This window comes from Podarcis pityusensis (genome assembly GCF_964106645.2).
Source record: "Podarcis pityusensis genome assembly, chromosome: 4".
Taxonomy (NCBI): Eukaryota; Metazoa; Chordata; class Lepidosauria; order Squamata; family Lacertidae; genus Podarcis; species Podarcis pityusensis.
The window spans coordinates 53,096,720-53,124,081 of record NC_138027.1 but is presented as its reverse complement, the minus strand read 5'-3'; the positions used below and the strand labels follow the sequence as shown (position 1 = coordinate 53,124,081).

Genomic DNA, 27,362 nt, shown 5'->3' with positions numbered 1-27,362 from the left:
GAGGCGCAAATCCCGAGGCAGCCAACCAAGCCCTCGCCCAGCCCATAGAGCCCACCCCTCTCCCGATGACGGACGCGCCCAGCCACCATTAGGAGAGGGGAACATTCCGCCGGGTTGGTCGCCGAAAGCGCGCTCTGGGAAAGAGGAGATAAGCCCAAGGGCGCGAGGTGAGGGAAGAGCCGAGGAGGGCGCGCAAGTTTCGCACGGGCCGATAGAAATTGTGTGAACGAAGGGGAACCGAGCTAGGCTGGATATGACGAGAAAGAAGCACGCCTGGTGTTCCGAAAGTCATGCTTATTGAAAGGAGACCGCGGCGAAGCTGACTTGCCTCCCACCCTTATTCTGCCTCACACACGCCTAGTACGGCTTTTTATTGCCCACTCAGTAAGTGGAGAGGCGCTGCATGCTGGGACCAATGAGGCAACCCATGCTGCAAAGCTTGCTGGGAATTGTAGTTTTAACAGGCCAGGAATTCCCGTCGAGGAGCTATTAGAGCGCGCCGCTCCGGAGGGCTCCTCTCGTTTTTCCCTCTGTCCCCCGCCCCCCGTATAGAGTGACAGCCGTTTGGGCCAATTGGGATCTGCGTTTCTGCGCTGCTCCGTTCTAAGGCTTTCCAAGCTTAGGATTCGCGCTCCCGCGAGAATCAGAGAGAGGGGCCTAAGAAGAGGTAATGGGTTTGTCATGACAACCACCCGGGTCTCTTCTGCGGGGCAAGGGGCTGGGCACGCGAGGCAGAGGGAGCGAGCAGAGCAGCGCTGATCTTTGTGGCGCCTTCAGCCCTCGGGACCTGCAGCCGCCCTTCTTTGACCTCCCGTAGCTGTTCAGCATCCGCACTTATTTCCAGTCTTGCTAAAGAAGGGCGAGGTTCCTGAGCTCGGGAGGTTCCCTGCAGCTATTGCTCATCTCATATCCTTCCCTTTAGCTGGTGGTGGGAAATCAAGATCTTGCAATTTTGCATTTAAGAGACCCCGTAAAGTACTGGCACTGTGGTAGGGGCATCTGCTTATTTTGTTTACGCACCGGTTTATTTCGAGAACGTTATACCCTTCTCTTCAGAATAGAGCTGAAGCATAGACTAAAATGCAGTAATAGGATAAAATAATTTAAAAAGTGGAGTTTCCAAAACATGCCTGCGATTGCTAAAGCAAAACACAATGCACCAGCAACGCTTCACTTAGAGAGGCACACTTAATTGGAAAGTGAGTCCCATTGAATGGAACTCAGCTGAACCTTTGAATAAATGTGCTTTGAGTAGTGTTGTGTAAAATGTCTAAAAGGCTGGCACAAATTGAAAGGACTTCACCTGGTGCTGAAAAGGCATTAAGCCCAGTGTCTGGCAAATATGCAAAAAACAAGGCCCTACAACTGAAAAGCCTTGTTTGGCTCACAGCCCACTTCCCATGTGAGGTTAGGGGAATCCAGAGGAGTGACTCCACAGGTAGATCTTATTGGCCAATAAAATCCAGGTGGGCCTGCTTAGAATAAAATAGGATATCTGCAGAAATTTCCAACTGAGACCTAGAAATATCCTTTCATGCACAACAAATTTGTCATTTCACTTATTCAGAATTCTTGTGCTTTTATAGGGTACGTTGGATAAGTAACCGAGAAGTGCTTAAGAGTGAGAGGGAAGATGAGGAGTTACAGAATTGAGGGTGAATGAAATGCACAAGAAACAGTAAAGGTTTCAGACAAATAATCCTTACTAAGTGGGCCATCTTAACCGTTAGAACTAAAAACTAATAGCTCAGATTTACAAATTATATTAGGTGCTTTGTGTGACAGTGCATACATCACCTTCCATTTCCTTGTGTATATATGCATATTTTAGATAATTAGTTGTCCCATCACAAGCTGCTCCTATCTGTAGTCTTCAAGTACCATACCATACTATCACTTCATTTTTTTCTGCATCCGTTTGTCTGCAGAGAGTTGTGGTTTTGCTTTGGACGAACTATGCTTATACAGATGGTTGACTAGACTTGGGCATTGAATCGTACAAACTGAGCACACCTTAGAATATACTCAATGCTCTTCAGGATTTGTTCTTTTAAGAAAAAAAAAATCAGTTGTGGTAGGTACTAGCCAAGCTAAGAATACTTCTGGGTAAAGGTTGTTCATTCCATTGGAATAAATGGTGATCGTAAAAATAAAAAGGTTTGAGTTTGTGGTAAAATTCTACATAAATGTTTTACAATTTTCAATTTCTTGTAGTGCAGTCCTATATATTTTTTCTAAGATGTAAGTCCCATTGAGTACAATGAGACTTTCCCCTTGGTAAGTAAGTATAATAATGCAACCTGAAGCAACTTAGTGTTGTTCCCATTTTTCAGATGAGTGAAATGAAACAGATGGTGATTTATCCCTAAAGCTAGTAACTGAGTTTCTTTCTTAGATTTCCCAGAACTAAGCCAAGCATGCTGTAATGTAATAAACTACTCCACGGTTAAGAAGTCAATGTATATTCATGAAGTATCTTTGAATTAGGGAAGGAAATAAAAAGAAACAGATAAATGTTTTTCAAACTGTGATCGGAAGTACCTTTGAGTGACTTAGAAGTTTATCAGGGTTCGTGATTGCTGATCAAGACTTACATTACTAAAGCAGGCTTTTCCAATAAGAAAAATGTTGCTTGTATTGCTCAATCATAGAATCATTGTAGGGTTGGAAGGGACAACAAGGGTCATCTAGTCCAACCCCCTGTAATGCAGGAAAGTTTTGCCCAACATGGGGCTTGAACCCACAACTCTGAGATTAGGAGTCTCATGCTCTACCCACTGAGCTATTGGGGCATAATCAGAAGCATAATTTTTCTGTGGAGCTGATGTTATGAGGTGACGTATCTTTCTAATGGATAATAGTACAATATTATAACAGGAAGTTTTAAAAATTCACCTCTTTTGATTTGCTCTTTCAGTTATCAGAAACAGTGGTAATAACACAGATTTTATCTGTGGTCTCTAAATTTATACAAAACATATAAAGTCTTTTATTTGAAATCTATTTAGAAACACTTGGAAGTATATAATGAAACAGTTCCTAGTGCAAGCACTTTTGGCAGAGCAACCAAACTTTCTCACCTAATTTGTTCTGGGTTTTCCTGCAACGCTCAAGAGCAGATTTGTGGGACAGGGGCACAAGGAGAAGGAGAGGAAGTTTAATTGCTAAGTTCAAAGTGCTTGTGCTAGCAGAACTGATTAGATAGATATTGGCCTAAATTCGTATTTAGGTATTTCATTTCCCGCTCTATATTTTAAAGGTCGGAATGAAAGGCTTATATTGGCAGCAGAATTCATCTGGAGAAGAGGCCACTTTTGTTTTCCTGGAAAAGGTAAGTTATTTGCTTAAAGAAATATAAGACTGCATACACATCTAAAAAATGTGATGCCATAATTTGTTTTAGAATAATGACAGTTTGCCATCTCATGTGATCTTGTACAAACTGTGGCTAGTTGAAAGAAGCCAACTTCAAACTATAGTTTAAAATGTCTTGATACAGCTAAGTGTTAAGACGAACCACAGTTTTCTGTTTAAATGGCATGCTAAGCTAAAGTTAACCTAAAACAACAGCAGAAACTTCCACTCTCCTTGCACTAGCTCCAGAAGAGGAGGGAGACTTCTAGACTTATTATTGTAATTCTGAACCATGGTTTAACATTACATCTAAATGCCATCCCATCTCAGTTGACTTATAATGGTCAACCCATGGTTTGGCCTTTGGGGTGTGCTTTGGACTTGCATGCTCCACTTTCTGTCTCAAGCTTAGATTCCCTTCCTTCCTGGTGAGCATAAAACTGTATTTAGGCAGAATTAGAAGTCATACTTTGAAGTGGGTTTCCAAGTGCTGCATGCAGGTGAACTATAGTTTGAAGACACCATAATTTGTCTGGTTCAGATCTAATTATAAACTATGGTCTGCCTAAATCATGACATGAGAAAGTGGACTGTATGTGAGGACTCAGAGTGTGAGCCTGAACAACAGCCCTGGTTGTCAAACTATGGGTTGGCCGTGAGTTATGAAGAAAGACTTAGATTTGACTTAAAGCTTTTCAAAGTGGGGAAATTATACAACAAAACAAATTACCTTTTTTAACTTTGAAACATCTGAGTGCAGTAACTGGGGTTTTTTAATTTGTTTCTCAATCCAGTTAACAAAATACATGAGAAAATAGTTTCAGAACCAGAATTATTAAAACATGCATTCCACTTTTGACTGACAGAACAACCCCTATATATGTATATGTTCATGACTGGAGCCTAAGATGGAGAAAAGAATATCAGACGTACAATCAGAATTGTAAAAGGTTTTTTTACTTATTTATAATTTACAACCCACTGTAATAATTGCATATAGTACAGCATCCCTTTTCTGGATATATTATAAGGTCACTTTTTCACTTCCTTCTCAAAGAGGAAAGTGACTTGGAAACTTTGAGTTAACTGCCTGAATCAGAAGAATTCAGCGTAAGATTTCCATAGAATTTAGTTCATTTGTGTGTGTGTTGCATTCTATGTATTGTTACTAAAGTCATTCCCTAGACGTAACTCGTACATAATCTTCTAAGTAGCTTTAAAACTTTGCAGGGTAGGATTGCAACACAGTTCATAGGAACAGAGGAAGCTGCTTTGATGAGTCATATCATTGGCCTCACTAGCTAAGTAGTGTCTACACTGATGGGCAACAGCTTTCCAGGATTTCACACGGGGGTTCAGGCCTAGCCCTACATGAAAATGCTACCTTTCTCACTGTAATCTAGGGGAAGGGAAGAACTCTATCCGCAAAATCAGTTAAGCTGAAATACCTAGTTGTGACATACTTACTTGTCCTTTTAGTGGGTGAATCATGTCAATTCAATCTTAGGATAACCTTCCTGTCACAAGAGACAACTATGTGAAAGTGCAAGTGAAAGCCTGTGCTCTAAGTCGGATCGATGATAAGGTACTTATATTATTTTACTTCATGGAAAGTTGAACCTATGAACCTGCTCTTTGATTCAAATACATCAAAATGCTGTTAACCCATTCTGGTGGCAGTTTTGTTTGCATAAGGCAGGGATGGTGAACCTGTGACCCGCCAACTGTTGTTGGGCTCCGACTCCCATGAGCTCCAGCCAGCATGGGATGGGGGGAGTTGAGGTCCAACAACATTTGGAGGGCCACAGGTTCCCATCCCTGGCATAAGGTAACAGAGGCACCCTTATAATTAACAGCGTAACTCTCTATACATTTATTCACAAGGAAGTCAGCAGTGCTCAGTGAAGGTTACTTACAAGTTGTATGTTGGTCCAACAGTCAAAGTAACTGCTATTTACATAAGGTCCCCCTTTTCAACTAAAGGATCATCTTTTACTGAAATCTACCTTATTCAACTATGTAAAACAGTAGTATAAATGAAGGGGGAGGGATTCTAAGACCCAAATAGCTGGCTTCCATACCACTAAAGCATGGGTAGGCAAACTAAGGCCCGGGGGCCAGATCAGGCCCAATCGCCTTCTAAATCCGGCCCGTGGACGGTCCGGGAATCAGCGTGTTTTTACATGAGTAGAATGTGTGCTTTTATTTCAAATGCATCTCTGGGTTATTTGTGGGGCATAGGAATTCATTCTTTTTTCTTTTTTTCTTTTCAAAATATAGTCTGGCCCCCCACAAGGTCTGAGGGACAGTGGACCAGCCCCCTGCTGAAAAAGTTTGCTGACCCCTGCACTACAGCCATTACTAGCTGCGGGGGGAGGGGGGGAGTCCCTGTTAGAGTAGGTCCACACGATAGGCATAGTTGACAGTGAATTGTCCTTGTTTTCTGCAAAGTTTGTGTCCCGCTGCTACAAATGTTTGCTGTTGGTGTGGAGATCCTCCACATTATGAATGATAATTGCAAGGATGATCCTTGCTCTACGTGTTATGCCTCCTTCAGCTACCATGTAGAGGCTGGATCAAGCGCCATTCCCAGGACTGCATATAAATTGGCTCTAATAGAGGCTTAAGTGAATGCTATCTACCCACACTTAAAGCTAAGCACCCCCTCGGGTACGCTGGTTAGTTCTATGGTCCCATAGTTGTAGAAATCAGTTGGACAACATGTACCCCATCGCTTCTGGGATTAGAGCTAGTGTGCTGTGCTAAGTATACAAATGCGTGCAGTATAAAGACCTGTCTTACTACATTTACCTGTCTCTTAGAACTTCTCTAGCTTACTATGTTTTTTTAAAAAAATACATAATTTAAAAATTAAAAACGGATTTATGTGTGATTTTTCTTTTATTTGTTAGTGCAGGTTGTTTTTTTTTTGCTTTAGATGGGTATCTGGCCTGCCCATAACATGAACCGTTTTATCTTGTATTGAAGAAGAAATAAAATAGAGAGGGGAAGAAAGCAAGGAAAATTAAGGCTTTTGCCAGGTGTTACTGCCATTATGACGTGATTTATTAAAATTATTAAAAGCAAAGGATGTTGTGTGTGACATTTTCATAGCATTTCAATAATTAGATAAATAACTAAACTACTAAATCATTTTTTAATCATTTTTGTACACAGAGAAGACAGAACATGGTAACTGTAAAGACCTGGGGTTCCATAGCACAGTCAAGTTAGTATTTTTCAAATGTGTAAGATTTATACTGCAATCCTAATCATGTTACTCTAAGTTCCTGTGGAACTTACTTCAAGAAAAATGTGTGTATGATTTCAGCCTTACTGGACTATACTGTATTAATCTGCCATTAAATGTTTGGTGAGAGGCCGTAATAGCATTTTACTGTTCTAATATGTACTCAACATTTATTATTCTTTACAGTAGGCATTCTAACCATTATTTGACTTAGCTTTTGTCAGAAATCAAGATCAAGAAGGAGTTTCTACCTGTTGGGAGGGAAATTGCTGGTGTTGTGTTGGAGAGTGAGTATACTAATAAGTATAATGTTGCTTTTTTCTTTGGCAATGAAAAATGCCTTGTAAACATTATTTGTACTATACAACATTGAACCCCATTAATCTTCTCAACATGAAACCCAGTTCCTAACATTCTGTTACCTTCTCCTGACATTCGGTCACATTACAGTGTGGCAAAGAAACAAGCCACAGTGGGACTATGCTGATTGTTAATGGCTGGGTTTATTAGGGCCACTTGAATTCCTGAGTGCTTCCGTTTACTTTCTTCTATATAAATATTTTGTTTGTGAATTCCTGGAAAGTATTAACACGTCTTATGGGTTCTATAACTGAGAGTATGAAAATCTCACCTTATCGTTGAGGTCAAGGACTTTCATCTATGGCTTTCTGTTACATCTGAAGAGAGGCAAAGAAGTGACTTGGCACATGGCTGAGCAAAATACTTGAGTAGGCACCTACAGGCTTTGGGAGAAAGGGGACAGTGTGTTTCTGTAACTTCTCCCCATTAAAAGAACCCCAAGGCTAGAAGAATAAAACATGCAGAATCTGCAAGAGCTCTATGTTGGCTACTGTTTCTTGGTCAAATGACAGAATGGGGGGGGGGTCACAGAAATCCACACCCTACTAATTCATCTCACAAGCAGAGAAGCTGACCTGACCTTGCTCTGCCCTCTGCAAACACAGCAAGCTCAGTGATGAATTGGGTGGCAAGGAAAGGCATTGGAGTTCCTTTTCCTTTCATCCCCTGCCATCTTGTCCATTATTAAAGACTTTTACCAAAGGACACGGCAGGACTTCTTTTCCAAATGTGGTTCAAGCCCTTTTTTCTGTGAAGTGACAATGGCCTCCAGGCTCTACTGAAGCATTCCTGAACTCTGAACATCTGGAAAACCCCGGAGTCTGTTCTATGGTCTGATGCCATTCTGCTTTATTATGGCTCAGACAGAGGTGAGAAACCATCCCTTCCAGGTGGTCTCCTAAACTGGACCCTCCTGTCAACTAAGTTTGCATTGGTTGAGGCTGGTAGAAGTTAGGAAGGAGTTGCTTTTGCATTTGGCTGTTTCTTTTCGCCCCATTCTCCTCAGACAGACCTGCCCAACCTGTGATCTACCAAGTCAAACAGACACCACCAACCATGCCCTGATGCTTTCACAGTCCTAGATAGACAGAATATACAGGAGCTTTATCAAACTCTTGGTTCTTGTATCACATGTTGTGTAGCCCTGCTCTAAGAAATTAGGAACTAGGGATAGGATCCTGAGTGGACTGCAGATACACCCAGTTACACTTCCCTTTGGCTGATTAACATCCAATGAATGCCTTTTTAAAATGTGTTGGGGAGGGGGACGATTATTGAGTTTTTCTTGTTTTTTATTATGTATTTTACTGCCCTGAGATCTGCAGGTATAGGGCGGTATACAAATTTAATAATAAAATAATAATAATTGTATGGGAGTGTTGATTTGCCTGTGCTTTAGGGTCAGAAGAGCTTTTCCCCAGGTCCTGCTGGTAATGACTTCAGGTATTTTGCGTTTCTCTGTGCCTTGTGATTCAGCTCATTTGAAAGAGTCACTTGGGTTTTTTCCCTTGTAAGTACCTTTCTGCCAGGGCAGCTGGTTTCTGTTTGTTGAGGAAGTTGAAAGGGAAAGCAAAGAAGATCAAATAACTCCAGAATGCATGGAAGTTATTCAAAACCACATTAAAGAAGCTCACCTAGAATATATACAACAGATCAGGAAAGGTACCACTGAGGCCAAGTGGCTAACAGTGTTTTTAAGAGTTGAGGAAGTTATTGGAGGCAAGAAAACCTAAGTCTTGAGGAGAACTAAAAGGAGCACAAACTTCGTCAAAATAAATGCAAGCAGACATTAAAAACAATTAATTGAGGAGTACGTTGCTAAGAACACTAATGGAAAGAACAAAAAAAGTAATTATTAGCAGGAAACCAGCTAGGGAAGTAGTTGAATGACAAGGGAGTCAGAGGTGTGTTAAAGGAAAACAAGCAGACTATAGAGAAACTGAAAGGTTTCCATCTGTCTTCACCATGAAAAATGTAGCGCAGATTCCTATTATTAAACTAATCTTGAGCTGGAGTTAGGGTAAACGGTGAGATGGCCAAGCTTGCTGATTACATCAAGAGGTTAAGAACAAACTAGGTAAATGGGCATTAAAATGGCAATTGTGATTCACTGTAAGCAAGTGCAAAAAACCCCCATAAAACTGCCAACATAATAATGCCACTATGCAAATCTGTTATGCGGTCGCATTTGGAATACTGTCCTGCTCTGGTTGCTGTGCTTCAAAAAAGGATACATAAGGTTCAGAAAACACCAACCAAAATGATTATGGGGCTGAAACAACTGTCCTGCATTTGGGGCTTTTTAGTTTATTAAAAAAAAATGTTTGTAAGGGGGACTTGACAGGTACACAAAATTATGCATGTTGCAGAGAAAGTAGAAAGAAGCTTTTCTCCTCAGTACTAGAACCTCAGGTAGTTCAGTAGAGTGGAACAATGAGAAGCTCGGGGCAAACCAAAGAAAGTCCTTTTTTTCCTTCCTCCTTCATGGACACAGCAGCAGATGGTGTGGGATAGAGCTTATCTGATCACCTGGCAGCAGAGTTGCTGCTTACCTGATAGTGGGAGGGGCAAAGCAGCAGGGAGGTTAGTGCTGTTTAAACACACCTACAGGCAGGGGCAGAATTTGCGCACACACACACACACACACACACACACACCGGTGTTTTTATTTGTATTTTATGCACCCTCGGCTCAGCACCCTGGCATTGCCAACAGAAGTACCTCATTGGCTCTGGAGGTGTGTTTTCACAGCACCGACCTCTGTGAAGCCTTGACACCCTCACCCCTATCCTGATAAGCAGCTGCAACTCTGCTGCCAGGAGATGGGGTAAGTGGCGCCACCACACCCTTCCTTCTGCTACTGCTTAACATGGACTTTCATTACCTCTTCACTGACATCTGCTTGGGGATCAGGAATGGCAGGAAGTTTGCCTTGTAAATTATTGTTTTGCAAATACAGTTTTCAAAGTATAGTAATTTCTCTTGGTTTTTTTTTATTTAAATCCCTTTCTTTTGTTCAAGCTGGAAATAAAGTGACCTTCTTTCAACCAAATGATGAGGTAGTTGGTAAGTTGCAGTTTTTTAATGTAAGCAGTGAATACTTTTTAAGTGAAAGAGCTGCATTGGGTTAGAATAGCTTTCCTTAGCCTGGCGTTCTCCAGATGTTTTGGGCATCAGCCCCAGACAGCACAACCATATTTTTAGCTTCCCAGTAACACTGTGACACAGGTGAGGGGCTAGGCCAAGGGATGGTGACATGTCTGAGGCTAATGAGCCTTATGTCTGCATCCAGATTGTATATGTTGACATGGGGCTACATGCGAACAAATAGCAAATTAAAATAACAAAAATTTTAGATTTCTTTCATTTCTTAAATCTTAAGTCTGAATTTGCCTTTTTATGAGAATCTCCATGATGCCTTGATGTGATAAATTTGGTATTGAAGAATACATAGGAATTGTTAGCAGTAAAATCAAAACTTAGCTATATTAAGGTGATCCTTTACCTATGTGAAAATGATCCACCAATGCAATTTGGACTTCTTTCCACCTGTATCATCTCTTTACTTCAATATTGTGAGCAGATAGTGTAACAAACTGCTAGTCTGAACATGCCCTAAGGCAGGCTTTGCTATGTACACATGAGTAAGCTTCCTGGAACTGCACATAATACATGTTCATTTCATTAATACTGAGTTCCATAACTATCACTCATTGGTACCACACTGCACTATCAAGTTCTTTCATAAAAGGGTCAAAGAAGAGGTGTTTGAGTCTGAGGCAATCTGTTATCACAGCAGCAGCGACACTTAGGGTAGAGCTTGCAAATTTTACAGCTTCATCCCTTCCAGCTGCATTATATAGAGGTGACAGAAGCTAAAGGTGATGTGCAGACTAATGATGAACAGCACAATCCTACATGTATCTAGTGAGAAACAAGTCCTGTTGAATTCAGTGGGTCTTACTCCCAGGTCAGTGAGGTTAGGACTATAGCCTTCCCTTAGAAATGCAATTCTTATTTGACATGTAATACAGTATATAGGTGGTTTGAGCTGAAGGGTTTTGTTTTGATTTCATAGGAATTTTACCGCTGGATTCAGAAGAGTCTGGTTTGTGTGAAGTTGTTCTAGTTCATGAACATTATTTAGGTATGTATCTGGTGTTAAGCACCACATGGAACCCAATTAGCACAAAAAAAACTATTTGTAAAAGTCAAATTTGTTTTATTTGTATGTATTTCAGTTTATTTGCATATAATGCTCAAGTGTCCTCAGAACTGACGCCTTAAATGCTGCGCAATTTATCTCTTCTAAAGAAATTGCAGCAATACATACTTTTCAGTGAGTTAATGTTCAAATAGAAACCACAAGAGCTGACTCACCCCTTTCATTTCTCCTAGGCTATTGCTCTTGTTGCTTCACTCAACTATTTTTGCTGATTTACTCTTAAATTCTAAAAGCAAGCATTTCTGAAAGCAGTGTCCAGCCCTGCTTTGAGCTTTGCATTCTTCTCAAACTTCTTCGATTATTCTAGGCCAGACATCCTGGTTTTCCTCTAGTGCAAAAGTTAGAACGTGCATTTGCAAACTAAACTAAACTAAATAAATAAAAGTAGCAGGCAAATCCAAAAGGTCAAGAGCACTGGGTCGGATCCAAAGTTATCACCGTTCTGTAAAAGGTTGCATGAGCACTAGGGGAAGGGTCTACTCAACCAAGGATCTGGAGCAGCCTTGCCCAGCCTTGTGCCCCCTAGTGCCCCCATCAACCACAGCCACCGTGATTAATAGTCAAGGATGATGGAAGCTGTAGTACAAAATTTTGAGAGAGCACCAAATTGGAGAAAGCTAATCTAGAACTGTGTCACAGAATTTTTTAAAAAATCTTATGATCCAAACTGTAATGTATCATCATAATTTATCTACAAATCTAACCTCTTGTGAGGGCATGAATAGGGGGCATGTTGTTTCAGAAACATTCCCTTTAGGAAAGATGCTATTTCAGGGGTGGGCAACCTCCAGCCCTCAAGACCATTTCCCCCACTGGTAATATTAGCTGATGGGAGGGCAGGGATTAGCCCTGTGTTTGCTGCAGGGCCCTGTTCCCTGGCCTGTGGTGTCATGGAAGAATTGCAGACAATTACGAATCCTGTGGAGTTTTCCACACCCCCAGCTTTGAACTTTAATTGCTATCTGGCATCAGACAAAATCATAAGTCTGTTGTTTCTATGTTACTCAACATGACAATGATGTCATAAGCCCCAACACGCCTATAGTCTTGTAAACTTAAGTCACTCAACTAGGGGTCCAGGTGCAGATGTGCTTTGCCATGTACATTAAAAGGTTGCAGGTGCCAGATCATTGGGTCCTGGGTGGCCTTTGTGATGCAAGTTAGTTATGCATCCAGTTGTACATTTTGCAATGACTGCAGGCATCTGAGGCTGCTTCTGCAGCCTTGTCCCCCTTGCTGGATTGCGACTGTGGCCTTTGCAGGAATCTTTATATTTTTGTGTAACACAAACCTTTCTGAATATTTTGTGTAACTAAAGTTCAATAGCAGAACGGCATCCTTTGAAACTATAGCTATGTTCTGTAGTACTCAATACATGGTAAAAGACAACATAAAAAGAAACATTAAAAAAATCAACTCTATGTACTTTGGCTACAACCCAGAAATTTTAACTATCATTGCTGTAAACCCAGCAGGGTTCGTATTTTTCCAACAGCAGGTCCCACGAAATGCATCACAAGTAGGTTTTTTTTTTTCAAAGTTAGGGAAATTTCAAAATTAGCATGCAGTACATTGAGGAGGGGGCTACAGTAAGGAAAACAACACTGAAATGTTTGAGTCCTGCAAGTCCTGCTGGATAACAAAGAATCTCACTATTTTGTGGCATTCTAGCCTTTCTAATACAGTCATACCTTGGAAGCCAAACAGAATCCATTCCGGAAGTCCTTTAGACTTCCAAAGCGTTCGGAAACCAAGGCGCGGCTTCCGCTTGGCTGCAGGAAGTTCCTGCAGCCAATTGGAAGCCGCAGAAGCCACGCCGGACCTTTGGGTTCCAAAGAAAGTTCTCAAGCCGGAACACTCACTCCCAGGCTTGCAGGAGCCAAAACGTTCGACTCACAAGACGTTCGTCAACCAAGGTACGACTGTATAAAGGACTGCTAGCAGCTGTCCGAAAATATGTGGATTGCAAGCACTCGTGCCTTCATAGGGCTGTTCACACAGTTAAAGAAATCTTAGTTGGTTAATGAACCTTAGTCAATTGTTCAATTATATATGGATAGAAATAAATGTTGTTCAGGACCTGGTATATTCACTATAGCTAATGGAGCATTGCCCCACCAACCTCATCCTGTCCTCAGCCAAGCCCCACCTGCCTGCCTTCTTTCTGACAACCAGCCCAGAGGTTAGCTCTGCCTGGCAGCTTCCTTCTTCATCTCAGCAGGGAGGAGGATGGAAACAAAACGGGAATTACAGGCTCTAGCTGTCACTGGCTCTGACTTCACCTCCTGCTGATCTTGCTGCCTTCTAACCTACCAGTCCCAATGGACAGCAGCCACTCCTGGAACTGACCCAGAGAAGTGGGTGGCAACATCTGCATACACATAATAATGAAAGAGGCTTTGTCCTGTCTGTTACGGAAGAGACTCAAAGAATAAAACTAAACAAAACCCAAGCTTCCACTGATGAAACATAAGGAGGCTGATCAGATTAAGTCTCTCTACACCTGGCATGTCCAAAGTCAACAACTTTGGGGTAAAATCATAATAAAAGCTTAACAACTTCAGTCCTAAAAAAAGGTTAACAACTTTGGTCGGCCCTTTGGTCAGCCCTCACGACCCTTCACTTCATCAAATCTAGCCCTCTTTGAAAATGTTTGGACACCATTGTCTACATCCTTCGAGAAGGTTCAGAAATGAATTCTGCCCCAAACTAAGAAGTTTAAACCACCGTTAGCAAATCCCTTCTAAATTTTGGTCTGATGTATGGCATAAAAGTTTCAAAGCTGTCTGGCGTGGTGTTTACATAGACAGCTAGAATAATATCTGGATAAATTATATTATATTCAGGTTTTTGTGTGTTCTGTGGCCTTCCAGAAATGCAAGTTCTGTTCTTAATAGATGTTATGGTAATTAATTTTCCTCAACTTACTTATGTCATGTAATTGTGCTATCAAGATTCAGGTTTTCAAGTAATTTGGATTTGTATTGATTTTTTAAGCTTACTTTGAAAAACATTGAAGTGGCAGAGAGAAGGGAATATTGGAAAAAGAAAGCAGTATTTACTTAGAGTATTCCAGAAAAGGCAGGCCTGTGTAACACTTGCCAGTATAAATTTGACTCTGACCCAACACGCACAAAGTCAGGTGTGGAGTTAAGAGCTCCCAAATTACTTAACCATCTAAACCAGTGGTGGCCAAACTTGGCCCTCCAGTTGCTGTTGGACTACAACTCCCATCATCCCTAGCTAACAGGGATGATGGGAGTTGTAATCCCAAAACATCTGGAGGGCTGAGTTTGTCTATAACTGTCATAAGATGTGCAAGTGTTCATTGTAGTTTTAAGAATCTCCTTGCGCGTTTCACATTGATTTTGAATATCCCAGGACTCTGGGCAGAATTTAGTGTTATGCTTTTCTATGTAAGTCAGATAAAATGATCCCCTTCTCTTCCTGCTGTTCTGAGAGGTTCTCCCAACCTAGAGCCAATTTATTTGGGGGCACAGCGCGGGGGAAGCCCCATTGTGTGAGCAGAAGTCCTTGTTCTTCCATTGAATGAATGAATTTATTATTTCGGTCACAGACCAGTTCCAGCCCACATACAATATCAAGGAAGTCATAAAACACGATAGGGATACATTTGAATTTGCAATTAAGTATTACAGGGACAATACAGATATAGCAACAGTCAAAAAATATATAAATTAAAACTAGTCACTAAAATATAACCTAAAATTATCTTTTAAGGCCTTAATCATTATGATAGCACAGCTTGTTCCCTAAGGTTTATGGCAATCGCACAGAATTTAGCTACCCTTAACGTGATCTCAGGATCCTTGTCCTCTACCAGGAATTTTAGACATCAAAGTTTGGATTCATTTGGAGATTTTTGCATAGCAGGGGTAATAAATACCGAGCGTATATCCCTGTAGAAACAGCAGTGTAACCAGGCATGAAAGACAGCTTCTACCTCCATCAAGCCGCAGGGCCAGACTCGTTCTGCGTATGGTTTACCTTTGAATCTGCCCTGCAGTAAGACAGATGGCAGCCTTGTGCTTCCATTGACGAGGCTCTTTAGGTGAATCTTGCCCTGTGTTCCCCACTTAATACCTTGCCCTATGTCTTTTTTAAGTAACCAAGCAGGCTAATAAATAGCCTATCTTTCCAGACCTCACCTTAACGAAATAAAGTTCTGGTTTTTCCCTTTCCCTGTTTTTATTGTTTTATACAGTACTTTCCACTGGTTTGGAACAGCTTTAGAACCCTGAAGCTGGTCTTAGGAGCCTCATTTTTCAAAGTGATATTATTCCCAAGCATAATCTGTCATAGCACTTAAAAATATGTATATATCAAAAAAAGTATTTTTTTAAATGTACAGTAATTACTTGAATCAACCCAATGTTTATATTCTGACTTTTATTTCTTTCACTGAGAAACAAGACATAATGCTATAAAAATACGGTGACACTTTAAAACATAAAGCTAATAGATTTGTTAAAAATGCTGCAAGCTTATATGACTGGGTTGAGGAAACCCATGCTGTCTTTTCTATCTCTGCAATATGTTTCTTTTAATTTTGATCTTTGGGGAGGAAGGAGAACACTGACCACCATTTTTTGTAATAGTCTGTTAGGTTAAACAACAAATTTAAGGTTCTGTTTCAAAAGTAGGCAATCGCCAGCCCTGCTTTTTAAAATCTCTTGTCTGCTTCTCTCTCCCTTCCTCCTCCCTTTCTCCCCTCCCCCCGCATTATGAAACAGCTCATAAGCCAGAAAAGGTCTCCTGGCTTGAAGCAGCAGGTACCATTCGTGATGGTCTTCGTGCATATACAGCTCTACATTACCTCTCTTACGCCACTCCAGGAAAAACTGTTCTGGTGATGGATGGGGCAAGTGTAGGTACAAGAAACTACTTCAGAAACAATTATATCTTTTCTTAAACTCCTATTCAGTATATACTTGTCTTGTTGGAATGGACTTGAAAAGTCTTATAGCCTGTGCTCTTTCTGATAAATCAGAAACCCATGGTCTCATCGTTCCCCACAAGGCCATTTCCCCCCAAACCACCCGCACCTGTCATTCAGCTCATGTCACCAAATCAGCTGATGGGTACCAGGGTGGGGCTCAGTTATACTTTGGCTGAACTCACCTGTTCCTTACTGGGCTCAAAGCCAAAGTAGATAGATGATCCTGCCTTGGGAGGGTTTAAAATCCTGCTGAATTTGGCTGTACAAGCCTGTCCGCTGTTGGGAACTGCACCGGCAGACCCCCCCCCCTTTTTTTTTTTGCAGGCGTTGTCAGCAAAAGAGACTCTTCTGCTTACAACCAAAAGGCAAGCTTCTTTCTCCCCTCCCTAACACCTGATGGGAAGGGAAGAAAGAAGGCTTTACCAGCTCTGTGCTTGGCACTTTGGGGATCCCACTATGAGGAAAGACTGAAGGAACTAGAGAAGAGAATAGCAACATATGCCTGGAGAACTATTGTATACTAAAAGGAAAGACTTGCCCTATGCTGCTCCAGAGGGCGGAACTAGATTTATTGGCTTTAAGTTATGGGAAGGTAGATTTCAGCTGAACGTCAGAAGAATCTTTTGACTGTAAGAGCAGTTTGACAATGGAACCAGTTCTCTAAAGGGGTAGTAGGCTCTCTCTCCCTGGAAGTCTTCAAGCAGAGGCTAAAGAGTTGGAGATGCTGCAACTCTGGATTTTCTGCACTGAGTAAGGGCTGGAGCAGACCCTATCCAGCTCTGTGATTCTTCTTGCTAACTGCTATTGCTGAGGTCATCAGTGGTGTAAGGAGAGGCGGCAGCAGCCATGCATTCACCTGTAGCACCTGCATCCAGGTCTAGCTGAGAAACCCCCTTCCCCAGAAGCTATTTGCAGTATATTTTATGAAAGGTTGATTAAAAAATGTGATGTGTGCTTCCGTTTGCACTGGAAGCCCTCAAGGCAAGGCTACGTAAAGTGTTCAAAAAAGAAACTCACGCATCTATCTGCATGCAACATGGCCTATCCTGCTCTCTGCTGGAGTACTGGCTGCCATAGTAACAGATTTCCGGACCTGAAGTTTGGTCAATGAATGACAACATTTAAAATGTCCATACTTTCCAAGTTATCCCTGTATCTTGGACTACATGTACAGCATACCAGACTTATTGCTGATATGGTGTTTTTTCCAAGCATTCTAAAGTATTTCCCCATTGAATGAAATGTGTTCGAAACAACATTTTCAGGCTTTCCAAATATTCGGCGATGAGGTGTGTGAACCTAAAGATATGCTTCCAATCTCACCAGGAGCAATAGAGCTATTGGGGCGGGGACTTCATCTGATTGCAGCTCATAGTTAAGGTCCTAAGGGGTGGGTGGGTGTATATAAGTTCACCAATACACAAACAATTTTTAAACATATGTACTTGTTCCTTCTATTTGGTGTTAAAAGTTGTAGGCGGGTGTAATAGTTCTGTATTTTAGTTCACCGGTACCAAGGCAATATATTTAAACATATGCACATGCTCCATCTATTTCTCCTCCTGCAGCCATTTGGTACAATCGCTATTCAGCTAGCACAACACAGAGGAGCCAAAGTCATTTCTACTATATATAGTCTTGAAGACAAGCAGTATCTTGAGAGGCTTACGCCATCTGTGGGTGAGTTACATTGTTTGGTTCTAGCTGCATGAGAGAGCTAATTCAGAACACATGTTTTTATTTTGAAATGTTCGTCTGCATTTCACGAGTGCTAACTGGCTTGGGACCCAGGTACGTGAAGGAGTGCACATATACATCCTTATCAGCCTACCCAAACTTTAAAGTGATCTGTGAGTGCTCTTCTCTAAATGCCTCCTGCATCAGAGACGAGACGAGACTGATGGCAATAAGGGAAAGAGTTTTCTTGGCCTTTGTGCCCTGGTTACAGAATTTCCTCCCCAGTGTTGGCAACATTATCATGTAGATACCAGACAGAAACATTTTTTCCCCAGCCAGGTATTTTAAGTACTGTACTTGAGCTTTATCTGCAGTTTTTATTTGTTGTCTGTTTTAGTGTGCTGCTGTTTTGAATGTTGTGTTTATTGATGTACATTCCCCAATTGATGGATAAAATAAATGGCAAATATTTAGAACTGAGATGAAGTCTTTGTTGGTGAAACTTAATGCAGCTGGCTGTTGACATTCCTATTCCTTTTGTGTGTGGGGGGGGGGAGAGATTGGGCTGCAGTAAGCTTTGTCATCTGACCTAGCAAGCTACATGCAGCCTACCATCTATATATGGCTGCCCACCAGGGCTCAGCAAGGCTCCTGTTTGGTTCTGTACCTGTAACTGCAAAAATATTGGGTGGAGAGATGTCAAAATATATCAGGCCATAGTACATGGCTGATGAGTTACTTTCAGTTTAGTGGGTCACAAGTCAAGCAGACCTGGACTTATAAGCGCCTGCAAACTCCTGTTATATATAGATGGATACCAAACATTCAGCTTTGTAAAATTTACAAGCCTCTTATTAAACGCTGAAATGTCTACTTCAATACCTGAGCCCAAAATTGTTCACATCCCTCAAAGTATTACAATAATCAGACCTACAAATTATTGAGGATTATTTTAAAATGCAGGCGACTTTCTTTTTTCCACAGCCTTTGATTTATTTTTAATCTTATTTACTTTCCCTCTTGGCCATCCAAAAATAAGTAGGGCAGCAGCTGTTAGGCTGAATAGAACACTAACTACAGCCACCGCTGACTTGTGAGCACATGTAAACATTTTCCTTATTATCCCGGCTTGTTTACATATTGTGAGCTCAGGGAATGACATGAAAAAATAGATGTGCTCTGCATGCCTTGCTTCTGTGGGAGAAACAGTTTTCTGAAGTATCTGGCAAGCATATCAGCTCTCCTCAGGGGTGCAAGGATAAATTCATGGACAGGACCACACAGTTATCTCTCATGTAAGCGCCGTGTTGGAATGGCATGTATGGTGGGTGCAGCTTGGTCTTGGACTTCAGAGTGGAGGGCTTTAGCAGCCTGCAGGATCCTCCCACAGATGAGCTGCAAAGAGAGGGGAGGCAAGCAGAATTTGGACAAAACAATGTCTTGCACAGATGGATCATGGCATAATTAAGAAACCTCTTTTAATGGTAAGCAGCTGCAAAGTGTTCTCCGTTAGTACCTCCCTGTGCTAATGTCAACTTTGCTATTATAGGGTGCCAGATGTCCTTTTTAAAACACATAATGCTTCCATTAAAAACTTACATTTCATTGTAAAATATCGCAGCCCCATATAAGTAATGAATAAGTGTTTTCTACCTTCAATTCTTGCTTTGAAAAACCAGTCTCTGTAGAACTCCACAGTTTCTCCTTTTCCCTTCTAATTTTGAAATGTTGTTCCACAGTTGGTTTGATATCTGATATTGTGTCTATTGCAGAAAAGTAAATGGCAGATACCTGCTTGAGCAGCTTCTAGATACTGCTATATAATGTGTGGAATCTAGTTTGAGAGTAGCTCTTCTTGCTGCTTAAAATTCCCTGGAAGTGTGACAAAACAGTCTACATTATGCAGCATCAGTATAATAAAACAGAAGTGCTAATTGCTAGTTAATATGACTTCCAAAGCCAAGCAGCCTACACTTCTGAACCATGTTAAAAATGGTCTATACATGAAATTAACCATGAAGGATTGGACTTGAAATTGGAACAGGATATTGTAAACTATTTACTACACAGGCCTTGTATATTGAAGCAGAGCATATCATCTAGTGCTTTGTAAGCACAAGGAGGTTTAAACATGGAACACATTGACCCAAATAACAGCTTTCCAACATTTTGCTGAATGCAGCTTGAAATGTTTTCTATCAAATCTTTAAGCGATTCCTGATAGCTTGAGAATAAGTTCTTATTTTGGCACAGTCAAATCAGTGTATTATATAGTTTCTTTTCTAATGTATTTGTATAATGTTTGCAGTCCAAAATATTTTAACAGAAGTGCTTCAAACTCAAAACAAGCAAAGGGCCTTAACTTCACACAGAGAACTTGCTTAGAGGCTTGAACATTTCTATGTAAAACTTGCTACCAGTTTGGAATATGGGAGCAGTGAATCGCTTTTAGAAAATACCCCAGTGCATTCCACTGAACAAAATGTAAGACTGGAATCATAATTAATTTAAAATAAAGTAATTGTTTTTATTATACTGTGCTGTTAAAATTGTTATGATATGTAGCCGGCCTAGTAGCAGATCACCCCTCCTTTGAACAGGAGTGGCAGAAGGCATCCACTGGCTTTCTGGTGAATAAAGACCAGAATGCTGTGGTATCCATGCACTGAAAGACTGTTAGGAGCTGAGGAAGAAGACGACTCCATTCAGCCCATGTCATCCCTTTCCTGTAGGCCAGCAGGAGCCCCACAGTGTTTAAGAAAATGCATTGTATTTAAATATTTGGAGTATTTCTTACCGTTTCATATGTTCCAGTTCTCATTTTGGTATTTTGCATTACAGGTGTCAAGCAACCATTAGTAGGTGAGTATAAGAAAGAACCTTGCCATTTTTAATCACGATCTTCATTATATTCAAGTTTTTCTTACGCTGCATGAAAGAAAATCCAGATTGTTTGTTTCACCACATGGGGAGGGGAAGCTGTCTGCCTTGTCCTCAGCAAGCCTTGTTGATTGGGGCCCTGATTCTGCCTCAAAGCAGGTGGGAAACACAGGGTGTGGTGGGTGGTCCCTAGCAGTCCTTCATGGTGGCTCATGAACAAGCAACCATTTAGTTTCCTGGGCTGGGTTCACATGTTCAAGCAAACCATATTTAGGCTAATCAAATCATAATTTAGGATTATGTCTGAACAAAGCCTGAATGTTGATGATAGAAATGTTCATGTTCTGCAGAGTTTAAATATTTCCTTTACTTTTGCTTCTTACCAATGAGTCCCTGGTCTTAAATCCCAGTTCTGTGCAAGTTCACTGAGATGTCTGTAAAACCCACTGTGGTTATTAGAATTACTTTTGCAGCTAGGACTAGGATTGCAACCTAAGTCTTTGACGAGTGTTTTCTTTTGAATTCTGCACACTTCTACATTCTCTGTAAATATTGTTGAGGAAAAATAACTGTTTTGTTCTCGTGTTATTCTACATAATGGTTTCTGTATAAGTCTGAAGAATACTAAGTATATGCTGGTCTCTCCCCCGCCCCTAAAATATTGTAATTTACCTTGCCATCCCATCTAGCTCGTATTATAGATGAAACCAATGGAACATGTGACCTGACAGAAAGCTGTTTGGAGGAGACAGGTGGATTAGGAGTGGATATCATCCTTGATGCAGGAGGTCTGTAACTGCTACAAAACTCTTTACTCTTTACTGATGCAGTAAAATATTTACCAACAGTTCCATAGTATTTTATTAATTTTAAAACTTTGTATCATCAAAAAAATAGCCAGTTTTATACAGTGCTGTTGTATACTATAGTGTCAGTGGCTCTATAGTTAGTATGTGAGGCACTGTGTTAAAATCATGAAAAAAAATTCAGTATGGAATTTGGTACAGAAGACCTATTGATGCTGGTGAAGCAGTTAATTGCATATAAAGTCCCCTGGAGAAGCAAATGAGAAATTTCTGCAGTACTAAAATCCATATATTGTTTATTAGGATAGGTTTTCTGTAGTCATAATCAAAATATTTACATATTTTCTGTTTTTCTACCTTTTTCTTTAATGTTTATGTTATATATATTGTGTTGGTTTGTAATAGCACACATAACTTAATTCTTAACAAAAATGCGGTACAATCCACTCTGAGTACACCTTTCCTTGCAGAATTTACACAGCAGCAGATCGACAGCATAGTCCTATGACAGTGTCACCTACGTGATAGTTAAAAATGTACCCAAGATTCAGGCACTTACAGGCTGTAGTTTTCTGTGCACTTTCCTTTCAAAGAGTATTTTGGATGAATGAATACCCCCAAAATTCCAACAATCTTTTATTTGAGGTTTGGTTTTTTTAACCTCAGTCAATGTAGCATCTTGGGATGAAAATAATTCCAGGGAAACTGATCGGTTTTTTAAAAAAATGGTCCAAGGAAGGAGACTTAAAGCTGTATGTGTAGGTTGACCATGCAACCACTCACCTGTCTTCTGCACTGATTTATGCACTTGACCCTGCCATCAAACATTCACAGGAGACATGGTGAAACTAATTAATGGAACCTTTTCCTCAGTGTATGCTGTGCCCAGAATTCTGAGTAAAGAAAGTCATTTTAAAATAGACCAGAAAAGGGGGGATGTATATTGATAGATTATAAACATGAAACATTTTTATTGAAGCTTTTCTTGGGTTATAAAAGTGCAGACATCGTCTCTACTGTATTTTTAGATCATAAAGTCTTTTTTACAGTTCAACACAGTTAAATGTGACTCTTAATTACTTAGCTTCTTTGCTTCCTTTGCTTCTTTTTAGTGAGATTATACAGTAAAGAAAATGAAGTAACTTCACAACAATTGCTGCCGCACAAACATGACATTATTTCATTGCTCAGTGTTGGAGGCCATTGGGTTACCATGGAAGAAAATCTCCAGGTGAGAAGAAAATCTGAAATTACCATGTCTGTAAATATGCTGCCATTGATGACTGATAATCATAAGCCTGTAAAAACTAAGTTACTATTAAGGCAGCAGTCCTATGTACCTGGGAGTAAGTCTGGTTGAACACAAAGTGACCTATTTCCAGGTAAACTTGCATAGAACTGTGGTGCAACACTGTTTAATATCTATAGGGGGGTAAAGAGGACCCCTGACCATTAGGTCCAGTAGTGGCCGACTCTGGGGTTGCGGCACTCATCTCGCTTTACTGGCCAAGGGAGCCGGTCATGTGGTCAGCATGACTAAGCCGCTTCTGGCAAACCAGACCAGCGACAGAAACGCCGTTACCTTCCCGCCGGAGCGGTACCTATTTATCTATTTGCACTTTGACATGCTTTCGAACTGCTAGGTTGGCAGGAGCTGGGACCGAGCAACAGGAGCTCACCCCATCGCGGGGATTCGAACCGCCAACCTTCTGATCAGCAAGTCCTAGGCTCTGTGGTGTAACCCACAGCACCACCCGCGTCCTCCAAGTGCCGCATTACTTGACAGTAATAATCTAGCACACTTCATAATTAAAATAAAATGAAATTGCTACTATAGTGTGAATCAAACACTGGAGCACTAAAAGGTAAACTGTCTTTGTCTCAGAATGACTACCGTAGTTTTCGCTCAATAACACGCGTTTTTTTCCTCCTAGAAAGTAAGGGGAAATGTCTGTGCGTGTTACGGAGCGAATGCTTCTCTCCGCCGTGGTTTCCAGCGGGAGAAGAGCCGCTGAATGGGGAGGAGAGAGGGACAGAGTGCCTGCTTCTTTAAAGGAGCAAAGCGGGAGGGGAGAGGAGCCGCTTACACTCGTGTAAGCGGCTCCTGTCCAGTTGGCTCCTTTAAAGCAAGCAGGCTCTCTTGTATCTCTCTCGTCCCCACTCAGCGGCTCTTCTCCCGCTTTGCTGGAAATAGCAGGAAAGATTTTCAGCTCGCTAAGGGGGGGGCGGGAAGGAGGGAGAGAAGCAGAGCCTGCTCCACGCGTGCTTCTTGTCCCTTGAGTGCTTTTCCTTCCCTCCCCACTTAAAACGTGGTTACAAAGCACAGATCCACATGGATCCTCAGGATTTTTGCACTGGGTCACCCCAAATTCACCATCAGATCACAGCATGAACCACAAAAATCATATGTCCACTGTTTCATTTAGAATAATTTTTTTCTTGTTTTCCTCCTCTAAAAACTACATGCGTGTTATGGTTGGGTGCGTGTTATCGAGTGAAAAATATGGTACTTGTTCTGTGCCTTCCAGGTCATTCATGTTTGTAAAACAAGAAGCCAATTTCATATATGTTGAAAATCACTTGCACTGCCTGTTACCAGGAAAATTATGTCAACCAATAATTAATGTGCTTTGGTTGTGCCATTTTTGTTTTGGCAAATGTAGCTTAACTATTTTTCATATTTTAAAAAAGTTGGATCCTCCAGACAGTCGTTGCCTTTTCCTCAAAGGTGCTACAGTCTCTTTCCTGAATGATGAGGTGTGGAATTTGTCAAATATGCAACAAGGGAAATACTTATATATCCTTTTTATGCTTATATTTTAAATTGATAAGTAACTGGTTTGTTTTAAAGAGAGTGGGGGGAAATGCAACATATATTGCATATATTGGAACTCAGTACAGTTAAGGGATCTTTACTGCAGACTGTCATAGTACTGGAAATATCATGATATGGGGAATTTAATTGCCAATTAGAGTGCGATACATATGGGTTTCTTTTCTGCTATTTTAGAATAAACATATAATTTTAGATTTTAGATTGTAAACCTGGGGATATGGACTGTTGTCTTTAAGCTGTGCAGAGTGCTTAGTAAACCTGGATAGATTATAAATCACATTAATGCTTTAAAACACTACCAGGCATTTCTACCCAGATAAGCAGGGTCTATATGGTGAAGCCAATCTCACAAATTAAAGATCTGCATCTCAGTCCTAGCCATGTTTCCTCAAAACAGATTTGTTGGGATTTGCTAGCATGTTTAGTAATCCACTCCAGTCACACATGTACACACAGTTTTTCTTAACAATTCTCATATACGCATTCTAGAAGATGTAATGGAGAAGCTATCCAGTGGTGTTTTCAGGTAAGTCAGGTGTGCTACAGTGAAATGGAAGCTTAAAAACTAATCTAAGTATTATAAGTTATGAAGCTCCACATAATTAAAATGCTGCTGGAGACCTACTTTGTGGCTGTAGTTATTGATCCAGAACTCCCAAGAGTCCTGAAGCCCGTTCCATGAGCCCAATAGGTTTCAGACTTACCTTTCTCGAAAAGCGAGCCCTGGATTCTGCACGAGAAACTGCTTTTCTAACGGAAGGCAGCTTCAGAAGCTATGCGTTATAATACAGTAACATAGGGATTAGCTGTTGATTAAAAATAAATAAATACCAGAGCCACTAAGTCACTGCAAGCTCCTTTAATGACTATAAACAGCCCTTGGTATGCCACCCATTAATATCAAATACTTGGGCAAAATTCTTATTTTTATTTTCAATTAGCCATCTTAGGAAATGACTTGGAGAAAGCCCTCTCCCCTGCAATCCTAATTGCTCTAATACAATCTGCCCATTAGCCTGTACATTAAATAAACCCAGTTTGGACCAGACTTACTCTGCAGGTGCCTAATACTTATCTACAATCCAAGTGCATATTCATAATAACCACTGTGAACTGCAGCTAAATAAAAGTCTTTGTTTTTGTATGAATAAGCTACTAAAGGCATTCCTTCCAACAGTTAATATTCTAATGGTTACTACAAAGCTTATTTTTCCTTTGTCTGCTATGATTGCAGTCGAGTTTTTGGATGCAGAAGGGCAGGAGCTAGAAGACTTGTTCTCAAAAGCAATATAAAATGGCACATCTTTAAAACTGCTAGTAAAAGCTATTTTGAAATGCCTGCAGTACATTAAACATCTGCTTCCTATTTGCTGTTTTCTCTGCCCTTTGTTCCAGGAATCCTAGCCAACTTATAACACTTGCAGTGTGTTTGAGCTGTAAAGTTTGCATTACTAAAAAGTAAAGTCTATGGCAATTGTCCTGAATTGTGTACTTTTTTCTTTTGAGCATACATTAAGACACTTCTGAGGTATTATTCTCTTTTAGGCCTCATTTGGATGATCCAATCCTATTATATGAAGCCAAAGTTTCTATGGAAATGGTTCAAAAGAACGAAGCAAGAAAAAGACAAGTTATCCAGCTCTGAAGCACAGATTCTTAGCTTTTAAGTGAAGTGTAAATTTGTGGACTTTGTCTCAATTGCCTACTTATAAAGGATTGGTCAATGAGTTTCAACTAATGTTTTAATTACTGTTTGAATATTCTTTACAAGTTCTGGGGGAGAAATTAGAGCTTTGATTTTCCCCCCATTACCATGTCTAAAAGAGTATTTCTGTTAGCAATTGAAAGTTTGCTCATATTTGTGGCCCTCCAACACGCCGTCCATCCGTTCCGCCCCCCCCCCGCCCCCCCGGTCACTCCTGTGCTTAGCAGACAACACTTTCCTTTTGTCTGCTCAGTTTTATGCATTTTGCTGTGCTTTGTTTTACTTGGACCATCTATACACTATGGGGGTGGAAAGGTGTCCCTGGAACACACTTGTAACATTGGCAAGATTCTGAATGTGCTTTCTCAATCTGACCTTATTTTTATGGTGACTTTGCTATGTTTTTTATTTAGCCTTTCCATCTAGAAAACACAGAATCTATCAGCACCTATAGATGACATGCATTGCCAAGGGTCTTTTTATACAAGCAGCGTTCTATGGAATAAGTGTACATTTGTTAGGCATTTGTTTTGCACAATCCACATTTCTGTCTTTAAGACAGCACTACGGTGGGTAGGATACTGCAACCTAAGTGCAATATGTGCACTTGGAGAAAATGCAGTATAGGCTTTCATACAGCACATACTCTGTTATTGCAATTCCTTGATGAAGTGTTGTTTTTGTGACCATCACAAGTACTCACTGGGTATATTCTGTGTTGTAATTTGTAATCTATACTCATGTAAATTTATGATTTACCATTGTTAAATGTTCAAATTGTATATGGCAGAATAGACCTTAGTCACAGTCATTAATTTCAGTGGGTCTACTCTGAGTAAAAGCCAGCTATTCTGCTTTTTTTCCTTTTCTAAATTTAGCCTTGTGTTATATATAGTTCATGCATATAGCCCAGTCTACAAAAGAGGGATGGAAAGGCAAACAGGGATATTCCCATCACCTGCCACACCATAGTGGGATATGCTCTGCTGCTGTGGGATAGTGGTCACACTTTGGCTCCTCATCTAAGACCTTCCTCTGTTCTTCTCCTCAATATTGTCTAATTTGTCCCTTCTCTGCTAATAAAAGGTGGTTGCATTCTCAGATATGCCTTAATTGCAAGAAGATTTATGGAAGCAAGTCCTATTAAAATCAATGAATTCAGCCCCTGCATAAACAGTAGGACACTGTGAAACTTTGTACCACACAAACTGTTAAGTTGTGGCTGAACATAGCAGACGACACAGCGATTCTTCAAACAGCTCTTCTTTATTCAGATGTCAGAACAGAACTAAACTGGGGCTCAGTCGAC

General features: G+C 40.7%; 1 protein-coding gene across 8 annotated transcripts; it reads left to right on the top strand.

Annotated features, from left to right (window-relative positions):
• The first annotated feature begins 24 nt into the window (after positions 1-24).
• Positions 25-27,154, top strand: CRYZL1 (crystallin zeta like 1). 8 transcript variants are annotated; one of them, XR_013986042.1, is made up of 15 exons: positions 174-667; positions 3,260-3,331; positions 4,862-4,939; positions 6,819-6,891; positions 9,986-10,030; positions 11,043-11,111; positions 15,944-16,077; positions 17,718-17,829; positions 20,668-20,688; positions 21,396-21,494; positions 22,625-22,743; positions 24,204-24,309; positions 24,829-24,874; positions 25,290-25,408; positions 25,894-27,154. XR_013986042.1 is itself a non-coding variant. In XM_081004485.1 (15 exons), exons 3-15 carry the CDS (start codon positions 3,266-3,268, stop codon positions 25,991-25,993), a joined length of 1,068 nt encoding a protein of 355 aa, XP_080860611.1. In that variant the 5' UTR covers positions 174-667; positions 1,587-1,678; positions 3,260-3,265; the 3' UTR covers positions 25,994-27,154. The 8 variants fall into 8 exon arrangements, 7 of the variants coding, with proteins under 7 accessions (XP_080860609.1, XP_080860611.1, XP_080860607.1 ...); XM_081004485.1 differs by lacking the exon at positions 25,290-25,408 and adding an exon at positions 1,587-1,678; XM_081004481.1 differs by lacking the exon at positions 25,290-25,408 and adding an exon at positions 1,587-1,684.
• The last annotated feature ends 208 nt before the right edge of the window (positions 27,155-27,362 follow it).